Consider the following 15,656-nt stretch of genomic DNA (forward strand, 5'->3'; position numbering starts at 1 on the left):
GGGTGCCTACCACCCATGTCCCCCTGTGACCCTGACCATAAGCAGTTAAAAGATGGCTGGATGGATGGATGTGTACTGTCCAGTATGTACCCAGCTCCCAGGATAAGCTTTGTGATCGCTATGACCCGGATAAGCGATTATCAAAGATGGCTGCATGGAGCAGTGTTGATAGGCATCATTTTTCAGTGTTGACTTCAGGCCCATGTGGAGATCTATTTTTAAAGTTTTACATGAAAAAAGTGCACTTAATGCGATGGCAGATCTGGAACGCAAGCGGCCGGCAGCGGCCAATCCAGAGCTGCAGCACATCCCGAAAAGGACTTGCAGGATGCGATTTCTCTTCTTGCTGCCTTGTTCAGCAACACTTGCTCATTAATGCAAGTGATACTTCGCATGTATGCAGCACGCTAGCGTGCCAGGGAAACATGGATAACCGCTCGTAGCACTACAGATACTCACCAGGATACTGTTCCAGGTTATTTTGAAATATAGGAGATAAAGAACATTAATGAAGTGTAATGCTTCAATTATGCCCTGGTTCGGCATGTTCAGTCAGTGAAATAATTATTTAGCCATCACTGATTAAAAAAAGGTGTCATTTTCCATGGAAGACTCAATGTACCTGTCATGACGGACATGTGACGTTTGGAGCGGTAAAGCCTGTCAACAGCCAAAGGGACAAGCGATTCCACAGCAGAGATTCGAGCTTTGAAAAGATGCGCCAACAGAGGTATTGGAAATCAAGTAGCAGAGAGATGCTATTAGATCTTGCCAGTCCCATTCTGCCGACCAGCCGAGGTTAGACGAGCGGAGGCCGAGGTTAGACGAGCGGAGGCCGAGGTTAGACGAGCGGAGGCCGAGGTTAGACGAGCGGAGGCCGAGGTTAGACGAGCGGAGGCCGAGGTTAGACGAGCGGAGGCCGAGGTTAGACGAGCGGAGGCCGAGGTTAGACGAGCGGAGGCCGAGGTTAGACGAGCGGAGGCCGAGGTTAGACGAGCGGAGGCCGAGGTTAGCGGAGGCCGAGGTTAGCGGAGGCCGAGGTTAGCGGAGGCCGAGGTTAGCGGAGGCCGAGGTTAGCGGAGGCCGAGGTTAGTGGAGGCTGAGGTTAGTGGAGGCTGAGGTTGAGCGATGTCCTACATTCTGCCCTAGAACTTTTACTGGATGAGAATGACCCAGCCAATCCCACCACCCCCCAGTCCCCCAGGTTCCTCTGACATTAAGGCGACTCTTCACGTTCGTCTCTGCCTGAGGCCCCTAGTGAAGCTGGGCCCCGAATCTCATGGCCTTGAGAGGAGTCCAAGGCATTGGAGTTTTAAGGAGGAACTGCTTTCTCAACCAGGGACTCGAGTAAGTGAATGTCCTGCAGTGAAAACACCTTTTGTTTACTGCTGGAGCAGCAGTGTTATTATGGGATGCTTTGTTTCTGGGCCCTGCTTCGCTCACTCACCTGTGGGGCAGCAATGCTGAGGCCGGGGTTGTTCAGCTCGAACTTCTCCTGGGACTTCTCGCGTGCCATCCGCGCGGCCTCCTTCACCTCCCTGAAGCGCTCAGAGAACTTGTGGGGGGGGGGCAAAAGTGCACTGTCACTCGTCTGAGACAAAGTCATATGGATTTGGCAGCAGCAGAGCCGGGCGGCTCGCTCACCTGGTAGAGCTGCTGCTCTGTGCCGAAGCCCAGCCCATAGACGGTGTTGGCCCGGCTGTCCGCCCACTGACCGAACTTCTGCGAGGTTTTGGTGAAGGTCATGTTGGGCGTGACCGTACTGTTGATAATGGCCTAAGGGCAGCAATGTGCAAGACGACACAACAATAACCAAAACAACGCACCACGTTAATAACATCGGGAGCTCCGGCTGAGGGACAGTATATCTACACCTTCACAGCTCATTTGTGGAGAGAGGAAAAAAAGGCGGCGTGTGTCAGATTACTTACAAAACAAGCAGAGTCAAATGAGCAGCACGGCAACATGAAGAGACACAGGCATGAATAACTAATCTGTAAACACTGGGTTGATTGTAGCGAGCTGGCAGGAAATGGACGATAGTGGGTTTTTTTTACAGTTCCCCAAAGATGACTAACAATCTCACTCTGAGGAAACCTCATTAATGAGCAGCGATGCTGGCGATTCTCCCTCCATCCTCATAAAAACCTGTTTATTCTCATATCCCAAATCTGGACCTAAATCGTATCCTGTGAAATCTGGAGTAAGTAAAATAAAAACGTTGAAATATTAAACCTGAGAGGAATGTTGTTTTATAAATAAGCAGGACACATCTAAACATAAGACATATTTGCAGGTTTACTCAGGCGGGATTTCTGTATATGGTAAATATCTGTGTGAGAAACTTCACTGGCTGAGAGGCAGGCTGGCTCATCGCCGTCCTCGGCAGCGTCCGCGAAGTGGCCACCCGCGGGCGCCAGCGTCTGCGATTGTCACGCCGCCATGAGGGACACGCGTAGACGAATATCTCACCACTGTGCGCTGGCTGAATGCACAAGGAACTGCTTTTAAAGGGCCCACTAAGTGCCGAAATAACAGGCTCTGACTCGGCAGAAATCACACTTTTTATTTATCTACACCCCCACAAATGTCTCCATTCCATCAGGCATAACCTGGTTACTCAGTTTGGACTATTTTATTCCAAAGAGAGTGTCCTATCGCACTGGGTTACATACAGTGAATCTGCATACAGTGAGGGCATGGCTGTGAGGGTGTCCCCAGTGGCAGCAGGGCCAGGCAATGCCGTGCAGTGACCCCATTATTCACTACCAGTTAATGCCTCAGGCTGCACTATGAAGTGAGGCCATCTGGGGAGGAGAAGGGGACCTACGAGCTGTGCTCACTCTCTCTCCCCCTCTCCCTCTCTCTGACACAGACACCCCCTGAAGACAGCAAGCTGCGCTCGGACCTCCTACCACCGCCCTCTATAGCACCGCCTGAGGACCCTGGGTCTTCTTCCTGGGACAAACCCCATGCACAAACAAACTGGGCTTGATTCAGAGCACTTCCATCTCCCAGCTGCAGTAGCTCCGCCTCTGTGCCTCTGGCCACACCATCTTCCTCAGGCATACATAGCTTTTCCACACACAGATTTCTGTTTGCATGTTACTCACTTAACTTTTACTAAAATACACTCAATATTCTTTGCTAACGAATAAATTTACAGTATGTCCACCACTTGAGTACCTTTATCAGCAAGAAAATTCAAAGCATTCATTCTACAAGGGACATGAAATACTGCTCTCTTTCATGGGATGAAACCATCAGCTAGTGAGTGTAACATTAAAGGACAGCCTGGAATTTGACTCTGCCATCACCACACAGCCAGTTCATAGGATGTCAGACATGCACTGTTACACACTCTTTCCATGTTATAAAGGAAACTTGTTTTATTTGGCTTATATTTGCATTTATAGTTGCTCACTCAACTTCCTAATGCTTAACAAGAATAAAAAATCTGCAGTTTATGAAATAAATGGAAAATTGGTGAAGACCTGTGGTGTAGGAATACTTTTGATTGGTTGTGTATATACACACTTACAGGATTTTAATGAGCTATTCAAGCTGAACCACAATCGCTTCAAGCACTAGCTGACCCTGCCTCCTTGCACGTTGCGTTGGATAAGTGTGTCTGTTAAATGAATCTCATGTAAAATGGGACCTCAAAGAGCATAACTGCTGGATTACTGATGAGGGGGGAACGCAGGTCGTCCCAGTTATATTGCTGGGACCTAAGAATTTGCCGGTTTCATGGGGACGTGATACAGGCAGAAAAGGGCTCCGTAAAACGACAGCTCCGGCGCGGATGTGAGTCAAACTGTCTCTCGCAGCATCGATGCTTTTCTACGCATAAAGTGTGAAGCCAGGAGGCTGATCTTGGTGTGGAGTGGGGGCCTCTCACCTTGGTGCCACCCACGCTGATGATGCGATAGACGTTCCTGTTGGCGTCGTAGAAGAAGGACACCGTGACAGCATGCTTGCTGGCGGGGATCCAGTTCCGCTTGGTGGCTGGGTCGATCTGGAAGACATGCGCCCTGGTACTGAAAATGGGCTGCTCCCTGGGGAGAGACACAGGACAGTGTTTATCACCGTGGGCTATTGCCCCCGATGCCAAGGGGCGGGGCTCTGTGCGCCACACCGTTTGCTGTGCAGGCCGTGTGGGGAACTCAGGGGACCTTCTGTCCCTGTTACTGAATCACCGACATCGACAAAATGTGAACCTGCTCCTCCCCATGAAAAAAATGATCCTTGACGTTTAGCGGATATGTCTGCGTCCCATCCTGAATGGCACTATCATGGGCATGTAACAGCCAAGATGAGAACATGCAGAGGACAGTGATTCAGGAATGCTGGCTGGGTCCAAGAGACAAATATGTATCTATTTATCCTGTGTCACTTATACTACAACTACAAACTGAACAGCTTTTTAAATGCAAATGCTATCATCTCTAAAATGGAATCTGTCATTATTAAAACATCCGTCTTCTATGTAAGTGCTTGATACCCTGTGGCTATTCTAAGAAGTTTGCAAGCAGTATGGTTCGCTCTGCAGCATCAGCTCAGCCATTCAGATGGTAATCTGCACTCATTAAACCCAGAAAAACACTCCAGTCATCTGCCTTTGATTCTCGGAAGGCCAGAGCACATCCAGCCAATCACTTACATGAGAGTCCGGAAAAGACCCTTTGCAGTTCTGGGCCATTTAATCCAATCAGGTTCTAGATAAGTCACACAGAAACACACGACACACCAAGTCATTGAGGTTCTCATCCTCATAATGGGTTTCCAGTTATCCATTAAGTTAGTGACAAGATCTGACTGGCTACATGAGTTGGGTTCACCAACATTGATGAGAGAAAGTCAACAGTGAATCAGAATTACTGAGGCCCTCACTGAGGTGTGTTGTTATTGTCTCTGTTTTCAGACCTCAAATGACAGCTTCCTGGCAAACTTACTCCTCACTACTTCTGCACAACATTTCTCTTACAGTGTCGAAGCTGGCAGCAGCTCAGGACTCACATGCTCACAGTTTTAAAAAAACCACACATTTGTAACGGGAACGAATTATTTGTTATACTATTTACAGCCACAATGATGAAACACCAAAGGGTCCTCAAGCTGTGTCGTCAGGAGGGGTCTCTGAGGGGTGGGGGCAGCTGGAGGGGGGATGCCTGCCCAATTCGGGGCAACTCGAGGGAATATGCCTGCGTGGGTGGGGGCAACTCGAGGGGAGATGTCCGCGTTGGTGGGGGCAACTCGAGGGGAGATGTCCGCGTTGGTGGGGGCAACTCGAGGGGAGATGTCCGCGTTGGTTTGGGCAACTCGAGGGGAGATGTCCGCGTTGGTGGGGGCAACTCGAGGGGAGATGTCCGCGTTGGTGGGGGCAACTCGAGGGGAGATGTCCGCGTTGGTGGGGGCAACTCGAGGGGAGATGTCCGCGTTGGTTTGGGCAACTCGAGGGGAGATGTCCGCGTTGGTTTGGGCAACTCGAGGGGAGATGTCCGCGTTGGTGGGGGCAACTCGAGGGGAGATGTCCGCGTTGGTGGGGGCAACTCGAGGGGAGATGTCCGCGTTGGTGGGGGCAACTCGAGGGGAGATGTCCGCGTTGGTGGGGGCAACTCGAGGGGAGATGTCCGCGTTGGTGGGGGCAACTCGAGGGGAGATGTCCGCGTTGGTGGGGGCAACTCGAAAGGGAGATGTCCGCGTTGGTGGGGGCAACTCGAGGGGAGATGCCCGTGTAGGTGGGGGCAGCCTGAGGGGAGATGCCCGTGTAGGTGGGGGCAGCCTGAGGGGAGATGCCTGTGTGGGTGGGGGCAGCCTGAGGGGAGTTATTTTGCTGCAGAAGGACGTCCTAAGAGCTGAAAATTGCTGCTCTTTATGTACCACTGGTCAAGGCTATGAGATAATGAGATCTTGCAACAGCTTTGTTGAACGACAACTTTATCGGACCAGTCAGATTTCAGCCAGGTAACAGGGTTTGTGTGTTCTGTAGATGTGGGGGGTGCAATTTTGAGCTCAAATATATAATCTTCCCCAATTCCAGTGCTGTGATGAAAATCACATATGATAAAATAAAGGGTTAAACATCAACGTCATCCCTGAGAATGATTAAGCACCCTGTCAGACAACTGTTCAGCAATGCAAACAGAAACTGGGCTCTTCCAGTGTTCGGCTAAGCTCACTGCCTGCAAACTGGTTCCAGTACCGATGCCCAGCTGGCTACATCGCTGGCACGCTCACTGAGACGGCCGTCATCACCCTCCTTTTAACATGGAAGCTAAGCTCTGTTAAGTTTAAATAAATGTTACATATTCACATGTTCATTAATACTGGCCTCTTAAGTCCATACCTCTTTTCTACAGCACACATCTCCTGTCTGAAACCAGTTACACTTCCCTAGCTGATATGGGCCGTTATAATGGTTGGAGGGTCATTACAATTCTTAGAGAAACTACCGGACAGCTCAGCTCCTGCTGATAGTGTCATGACTGTGTTCTGTGGGTGGTAGAGAAAGGATGTGGTACATAATGATTATCCCCACTTAGGCTGTTCTATTTAAGCCCCGGAAATTAAGTATCATGCGTCTTAAGCAGATCTCTGTCAAGTGACAAGTGTTAACAGCTACAGTTGTTAAGTTCAAACTGTGGTACAGTGACCTGTGCTGTTAAAAATATTTACCAGGCTGTGTGTTTAGCAGGTCAAGCTCTGATTTTGTTGGGTTCCTACATAATGAACCCCTGGAATGACCCTCACCCTAACCCTCATTCTGACAGACCCTGCAGCCATGTCACAGACAGGCAGGGGAAACATCAGTCAGTCTTCAAATGTTCACAAAGCCATTATGACTGATGAGAAGAACCTGTCAATACCAATGAAAATCTGCAGAAGCAGCGTGGGTGGGTTCCACTGGCTCCCACTGGCTTCTTTCTGCATTCTCTTGGGTACTGACAAGGACTGACAGTTACTGCTTGATAGTTTAAGCCTCATTAGAGCACTAGTGTAGGATGACACAGCAGCCCTCGGGCCACAAATGCATTATGTTTGTTGTGGGCCTACATTCATCTGCATTTCGAAAAGAAAATTACTTTTCTACGTATTATAAAATAAAACAATAATATCTATATTTCCATATCTTCAGCAAAATATTTCCAAGCAACCAACAGGGGCCCCTGAAGGCTGACTCCTACACACAGAGTCCTGGTCGGCTCCTCACAGCTACAGGAATTACAGGGGCCCCTGAAGTCCCCTTGCAGCTACAATGCCTTGTCCGGAGGTCCGGCAATAGGACACAAACATGATGGGGCAGGAATGCCGAAAGGTGTGTCCATAGCTCTTCACTTTCCCCTAAATTCTGATTACAAACGGCAGATGCTTTGCTCTGCATATTCATTGCAGCCTTAATCACTGATGATCCACCAGAAACTGAAATTTAATCAACCCCCAAAGTGCCATCTCCGTGCCCCTAAGTAACCAGATGGAGACAGACCAGGCACACCATACTAACCCACATCCTGGACATACATTGTTCTACAGGGTGACTCTGAGTGAGACACCCCCAGAAATCCCCCCCCCCCAGTGCAGAGGCTTCTGCCAGACATTTGTAGCTCTCATATGCAGTTGTGTGTCTCCGAGCTTGTCTTCCTGGCTGGACATCTAACAAAGTATTGGGAGAAAGTGTTAGCAGTTGCATAATTGAGAAAATGTGACGATCACATGGACCAAAAATAAATCTGTCGTATTACACAGAGTAAGACACAGAAATTACAATGGCTGACACGTCTCACCAATGCAGAGAAACAAAACACCACATCACTACCTAACCAGCTAAACTAACTAGTCCTCAAGTGTGCATCTTGCTGTAGTTCCTAACACCCTACCTTCAAGGGATCGGAACGTCCCAGAGGTTATTCAAGCATAAGGTACAATTATGCAAACTGGCATGAATTCAACATTAATATTCATATACAAAATCTCTGGTTAGCAGCATTAAAGGCCAAGTTGTCATAGATGGAGAGGTGAAGCGTGTTTTTACACGTCCTTGGTTTATAACAGGGACTTGAGTTACAGTAACACAGAGCCAATAAGAGGAATCATGGGATGCAGAGCAGTACAGCGAGTGCTATGGGTAAGAGTCACCAATTCACACGAACAGCCTGAAGGACACCCACACAAACACAGGGAGAACATGTAAAGTCACACACACACAGAGCTGTAGAGTCACACACACTGAGCTGGGAGACATGGGGCCTCAGGGCCCCAAGAAAAGTCTCACACACAGAGCTGGGGGGGATGTGGGGTCCCAGGACCTCATGTAAATCCACACACACAGAGCAGGAGAATATGGGGCCCCAGGACCCCATGTAAAATGAATAAATCACTATTGAGAAAACATCTGCAGGCTGCTTCCCTTGAAATGCTTTTATCGGGAGAAAATGAATGTGAGTTTCTGAAAAAGCCGATGCTCACGTGATCACGTCCCTGATTCTGATTTGGTCTGAATTCTGTCCCCTTTTCACTAGTCCTGTCTGAAAGGCCTGCAAGGCCTTACTGAATACTGAACAATGCCTGGCCACAAAGATCATGCCCTTCCATCAAAGGCAGTTCCAGTGGCGTTTCAAACACTCCCGGGCATTCAGGAACGTCACACACACTCCAGTGTATTAAAAGCCCAGCGGAGAATAAGTGAGGGGGTGGTCCTCAGTTATATCCTGGTACCCCAGGTATCCTCCTGTGCACGTCGGACTTTAGCCCCCTTACCAGAATTAGCCTTGACTGAGATATTATTGGAATGAAGAGCATGATCCTGGTATTTCTTAAGATGCCATTTTAAACTGATCTAAATAAAAGTAAATATATTGTTTTAAAGAGCATTTAGAAATTATTCAGTAAAGATATTGTATTTTGCGATGAAAATGTGTCCCCAAGCAATGTATTCTAATGCACAATTGCAATCATGTGACATCTAATGAAGCAGGACTATTTAATCAGGCACTGGACTGAGCACTGGTTGACACAATGGACTGAGGGCCCATCATGATGCTCGGATGACAGCTGCTCATGCCTGAGGGCCCATCATGATGCTCGGATGACAGCTGCTCATGCCTGAGGGCCCATCATGATGCTCGGATGACAGCTGCTCATGCCTGTGACTGTGAAGGGCTATGAGTGGCCGAGAGGGCAATGCATCGAGGGCTAGGTGGCGGCATGGCTTATGGTGTGAACAGAGTATGTAAGACAATATTGCGGTACCTTTCTCTGTGCTGCGGGTACATTATTACAGGACAGCTGCTTTTCTGTAAAGGAAACAAAGGCAGAGAGAAGGCATGCTGGGTAATGACATCATAAGGTCAATACAACACTGTGATAAACAGCATAGTTCATACAGCACTCAGACAGCCAGAGATTATGTCCCTGAAAACGAATGTGGTCAGTAAATCCATGATGGTCCGATCGAGGTAGCGAAACCGGAACATGGAAGGAGCACCCTGCGGGTCCTAGGGACACACATCCTAAAAGGGGGGGAAATCAGCGTAACAGAAGGAACAGTGGTTTGGCTGAGACCCTTAGAAAGCTAGCAAGGATTACTGAGGTTAAAGGTGGTTCAGAAAGATCTTCACTCATTTAGATAACAGAGCCATATAATCAATATCTCATTCACAGGTACACAGGAGACTCTCTGCGTCAGCGGAGTTTGAAAACACCTTATTTTCAGACAGCAAAAGGCTACGCACTCTGCAGACTTCAGAATCAGCTCGAGATCTGCAGTGAAACACTGTCTGAAACTGCCGTCCCAGTTTCCCGAACCCAGGTGGCCCTTGCTGGGGAGACGGCCTCAGTGGGGACAAACAGGGCCAGCTGTGTCGATTCCGAGCAGGAGACCAGGAGGTTAGGGTCCACAGCCAGGCTGTGTGCAAGACGGCTCACCATAAATCTGTTACTCAAATAGCTTGTTCTTTTGAGTTTCTGCAGTTTTAAATTAGCTAGTCTTTGACACTGTTCCATGTCTGCCATTTAAAGGGACCTCACCCCGTTATATGCCATTCTGTTTTATTCTATTTCTATGATTCTATTTCTCTTTATGTTAAAATTAGTATCATGAGGCAGCAAATTTCATACTCTGTGCTAAGACGAGTGCTTCAGCTGCACTGTCCTCCACTGCAGAGACCACAAGAAGTGCTTTACTGTCTATAATTATGAAACCAAAATCATTGATCATTAATCATAATTAATCCCATCTCAACAGAGCTCACTTGTACGTTGCTTTGGACAAAAGCATCTGCTGCATGAATAAATGTGATGTAATATTTAAATAATGTTAGCGGTCTTCTTCCATTTTGTTAGAGGACAAATGAACAAGGCCTGGAAGGTTGCCAGGTAACTTCGACTGACTGCCACTAGTCAGTCCTACATTCCCAGATTTCAAACCTACATTTCAAGCCAACTTTCCTTTGCTCTCTGAGCGATTATGGGATGTAATCACGACCAAGCTCCAGTCCCATCTGGAGCACAGCCAGCCCTTTGAGGTGTTCCACTTTTGTTTTGAGCTGCTTGCTCTCAGCAGGTCTGGGATCAGTACTCATGCCCGGAAGGTCAAGGGTTCTAATCCTGAGGTTCTCTAATGCCATAACCATAATGCCAGAAAAGGCCAAAGGGTTTTTAAGTTACAGGGTAACCCATGTCTGAGATCCGGTCTGATCTGCCAGCCTGTTTACTCCATAACGGTGTCCGATAAATAACGAACCCTACTCCTCTTGGCCTAACACCCCGGCTCCCGTGACTGTGTTTATCCTGACAAAGACTTGAGCTTTTCACATTTTAGGGTAGGTCACTGATGATGCACAGAACTGGCTGGTAACCGTGGTACCAGTACAGGCTGACAGGAAGATGGAGATTTTAATAATATCCTCCTGGATTTTATGGCACTGCTCTGGTGAAACTTTTGATAAAAACGTTGTGCTGATCATTTTCTGGAACAGAGATTTACGCCCAGGGAAACCACGACTTTAACCCCCTGCTTCCTATCTATCGAGTTCTTTAGCTGAGCATTTGCACATACAAGTGAGTCTCTGAATCTGTGCCTTTAAGTCGGCCTTAAGACACACATCTGTCTCTTCTGCTGTTATGTAACAGCTGATGTCATATAGCCTTATAAGTATATGGTCTTTAAATTTAAAAAAATCACTGCAGTGCTTCTCACAACTTGATGATTTCATGAAACCCCCTTGTTACTTTATATTATTTATCATTTAATTAATTTTCCATTACCTTGTTTGCACTATGTGCACTGCCTTCACCTCTATCTATCTGTCTAAAAGCCCTCTATCAATAAAATGTGTCACTGTTATGGTATTATCATTTATTGCCTTCAAAAAATGCTAACACTGACCACACTTAATGCTGGAGAAGAACATCAGATTGACAGACGCCATGTATCAGCACTAAGTTACGTGTTACTTACCGGCTACCTAGTCTGATCCAGCACTTGGCAGATTTTTGTTAGAATTCAAGACAGAAAAAAAAAACTGACAACCATCCAGACTGTCTTTGAAAGAGGACTCTTGCCTGGAGATATCGGTTTACTGACATGCTTCTGAAGACGCGCAGATTTGTGTGAGATCGAGCTCCGAATGCCGATGAGGGGGGGGGGGGGGCTGGGCCTGTGTCTGATGTGTTTTATTTCCTGTCCTATGAACAGTAAGCGTCTTCATCAGAGACATTGGAGGAAAACGAGCGGCTGAATCACTCTAAGAGAATATGGTGCAAAGGGATATCAGCGCTGTGGAGACACTAATCCACTGTGTCTGCATGTTACACCTGAGAGTTGCTATTAATACACCAGCCACACATTAACCACTGTTGAAAAGAATGGGTTCTGCCTCCCATAACACCAGCCATGTCCTGCAGTATGGAGGTGGCTTACTGGAGGGAGATTTAAATTCCAGAGTCATGTGTCCCTGGTGGAAAGCTCTATACTGAAGTAAGGAGATGGATGCAATTTTAAAACTTCTCATCTCCCTTTTTATGAGCACTGTAAAGTAAAATATGCTGTAAAATATGCCTGTATGCTGAAGTAAAAAAAAAAAAAACCTAGTCACTGTTAAGACTGCTAATAAGAAATTCATTTATCTGTAAAGGTTACGCATTACATAAAACTTTGCAAAATTTTGAGAAGACAAAATTAAAAGGATTAACAAGAATAATCATAATTACCGAGAAAAATCAAGAATAATTATTAAAATACCACACAACAGACTTGTTAAAACCCTATTGTATGCTACACTGAATATGAGGAGAACGGAGTCCCTGAAGCTGTAATAGGCGTAACTATAAACCCAGTAAGAAACCAATGATTTGCCGCACTCTGGCAACAGCCTGTGCTTACAATTTATCAACTAATGGCTATACAGAAATTAAATATAGTACACCTCCTTAAATGCAACGTTAAATGTCTGTCTCACTGCCTGTCTGTATCTGTTTGCCTCTTTGTCTGACTGCCTCTTTGTGTGTCTGAATCTACCTTTCTGCTTGTATTTTTTGTCTAACTGCCTGTTTTTCTGGTTTTCGTCTGCCTAACTGCCTGTCTGTATATGTTTGCCTGTTTGTCTGTCTGCCTGCCTGCGAGTCTGTCTGTATTTGCCTGTCTGTCTGTTTGGCTGCCTGTGTGTCTGTCAGTCTGTCTGCCTGCCTTTGTGTCTGTCTGCAAGACAAGCAGAAAAATAATGTCATGTAAAGTGGTGGGAATGAAAGTTACCGAAACATGAGCTACGAATCATGTTATAAAAGGGTACATTTTAAGAAATTTCTCCCACTTATAACACTTGATCTTGAAACAAAGCACGCAAAACATGTCGAATACGATGTCACAAAGTACGGAAAAGTCTTAAACCTGTTCAATGCATTTTGCTTATTGTAATTTGTAATTTGTAAGGCCAAATTAAGCAGAAGGACTGTTAGAAATGGGCGCCTCAGACCACATTGGTGTATCTCTTCGCCATTTCCAGACGCGATCTGGAGTATGAACTACAAACTCCACAAACATTTCACAGAAGCTCAAATAGCATTTGTTGTATTTTTATTCATTTTTGCGATGCTATTCTATTATTCCTTGACGTTTGTGGATGCATGTCTCTGAGACGCTTGTACAAACAATGGAGAAATCGCAAGATAGTACATTTGCACTTTTAGGAGCAAAACTAACGATAGAGACATAACTCTGACTCAGCAGAGGAGGAAGAACGAGGAAGACAGTGGAAGTCGCGCTGTCATCAGAAGTTTTCCCCGCCAAGAAAGAGTAGCAGTCCTGGCTGAAATATCTGAGGAACAACCCAAAGACCTCGGAATATCCATTTTAAACTATGTAGCTGTTAGAAACGCCGCGCATGTAATACACAAACGACGTGGCACACTTTGCATTTTCATCACCCATTTCTCACGGACTCGTCCCAAACTTTCATATTTTTTCCAAGCGTGCTAGCTTTACAGTGTAATCCTCTTAATACCTAAAATGGGTAAAATGAATGTGCGCACTGCTGCAAACACTCACCCCATTTCTGAAAGCCTGGTCCAACCGCTATGCGCTATAATCCAGTTTCAAGAGGAAAAATTGGTTTCTTCCTTTTCCCCCTTTTCCAGTCTCTGAATCTGGCTGTAAAATCTGGCAGCAGGCGATGTGGCTTTTTCTTGGCGTAGCTTATAGGGCAAGAAATTGCATTTCTTCGAGGTATCGATGCAGGCTGCAGTCCCTTTCCATGTGTTGTGCGTTAATTGCAGAGTTTATGGTATTTCGGATCTGAGCCCTATGCGGATCTCCGCACTGTCACCACACTGCTGCTCTTTGTTCCCAAAGTGATCCTCCCGTCCGCTTTTTTCTTCTGTTGCACTCCCGCTCAGTTGAACCACCTTCACTGGCTGCTAAGCATTTTACACTGCAGGGTATGTAAAATACCTATAGCGGATATGCCATGTTGCCTCTATTTGTTGTTCCTGCCGTATCCTAAAAGCGGCGACCTGTACTTTTAGTAAAGTGGTGTTTTCCAGCCCCTAGACTAGCAGCTGGACCGATGAACCAGTTCTGGATGTGGATTTTTGCCCCATATAGATTCCAAAACACTCTCTTACACCCCCTGCTGGTTATGAAATTTACTATCAAATGCAACCCGAGTTTCACGCAATTATTGTATTATTGTAACTTCAGCTGAAATTAAAGACCTAAGAGTTTTAGAAAACCACAGTTAAAGAAAGATTTCACTAGTCGGAAAATAATGATTTTAATCAGTTTTAATCCGAATAGAGCCATGTGAACTTAAATTGAAATTAGTCATATTTGTTTCCGTTCTCATCTGTGTGGTATAATTTTCTAGGTCAGTAGTAGTGAAGTGGGCTTTAATACTACACTGCGCAATGGGTATCTGGGATGTGCTGTTTTTGGCGCAATCCTTGCTGTTCTACTGGACAAGAGCTGAAAGGGACACCGGATGGGAAGACCTGGATTATTGTATCTAGTTACATGTATTATTATCGTAACATGTATCGTAAAATAGCTGAGTGCTCCCCCAGAAGTAAGCTGTGATAATGTAAGAGTACCAAAGGCAAAAGAGGGTACTTAAAGTGATGCAATAACGTGTAATATACTGTACACCTTATCCATCCATCGAGTTATGCATTCACTGATTTTCCTTCAGCTTTCAGTGTAACACAGCAGGCAGGTCAGAGTGGACCTCTGTTCCTACAGCCACACTCTCTGGTTCCTCCTGTGGGGTCCACAGGCATCCCCAGGCCAGGAAGCCACTGTGATCCCTTCAGCATGTGCTGGCTCTGCGCCAGGCCCTCTGCCCCGTGGGAAATGACCAGAACAGCTCTGTTTCACTTCTCTCCCCGTTACAGAGACCTCTCGACCTCATTCTCCCCACTACAATGCAAAGCACCTGCCTAAAGGTGAGGAGATGAACATTTAGTGCCATGGGTTACAGCAAACAAAGGTACTTATTATTAAGACACTTGTTTCGAAAACAGTCAGGCAGGCAACAAATTATATCAAACAATAGCACTACCATTAATAGTTATGCAAGGCCCACATAAATGGCATCCAAGCCTGTGCAGGTGTAGATGTCAGAGAGCCAGGCTTCAGTCCCCAGGGATGATTCCAGAAAATAGATCTCAAAGGTGTCAGACTGCCCCCTGTACATAGTCACTGCACAGACCCTGCTCACCTTACATTGCTCTCTTTTAGTTAATATAAATGACCCTGTTAGAGAGCAGGAACACGCACTAATAGGTCTATTCTGTAACTCCCAGATCTATTACCATGCCTATTTGGAGATTTCAGTGAACATATTTGCAATGGAGGTTTGTTAAACTAAGGTGAGAATTTCTCACTGGGGCCTGGAGCCCAAACCCTTTGCTCACTGTGTGATCATCACGACTGCCAAGATGCACTTGAGCACTTTGTTGAGCTCTGCCTCTTGGCACCACATGCTGGGAAGTTATCAGGGCATAGAATCTTCTTCCATTAGCTGCATCTCACAGAGTACACAAGTGCTGCATACAGTAGCTCACTTCAGTGGAATTTCATGAAAATGATCTCTGAGCTGTAAAAGGTAACAGGTTGGCTCTTGGCATGACAGAAACACAAGGAGTAGCAGTTTCCCATAATCCAT

At 46.4% G+C, this 15,656-nt stretch overlaps 1 protein-coding gene across 3 annotated transcripts in view; it reads right to left on the bottom strand.

The window, feature by feature from the left end:
• Positions 1-14,097, bottom strand: part of LOC125708643 (homer protein homolog 3-like) — a 32,295-nt gene extending 18,198 nt beyond the window's left edge. Inside the window, exons 1-5 of one of the 3 annotated variants that reach the window (XM_048976329.1) lie at positions 13,544-14,097; positions 9,250-9,293; positions 3,902-4,058; positions 1,645-1,776; positions 1,448-1,555 (exon numbers count right to left, since the gene is read on the bottom strand). In XM_048976329.1, the coding sequence (XP_048832286.1) occupies positions 1,448-1,555; positions 1,645-1,776; positions 3,902-4,058; positions 9,250-9,272 (420 nt within the window). In that variant the 5' untranslated portion in view covers positions 9,273-9,293; positions 13,544-14,097. Of the gene's footprint in view, positions 1-1,447; positions 1,556-1,644; positions 1,777-3,901; positions 4,059-9,249; positions 9,294-11,458; positions 11,599-13,543 lie in introns of those variants that run through there. The other 2 variants (XM_048976330.1, XM_048976331.1) reach the window with 2 other exon arrangements.
• Between the last annotated feature and the right edge of the window lie 1,559 nt (positions 14,098-15,656).

Source organism: Brienomyrus brachyistius, chromosome 15, assembly GCF_023856365.1.
Source record: "Brienomyrus brachyistius isolate T26 chromosome 15, BBRACH_0.4, whole genome shotgun sequence".
NCBI lineage: Eukaryota > Metazoa > Chordata > Actinopteri > Osteoglossiformes > Mormyridae > Brienomyrus > Brienomyrus brachyistius.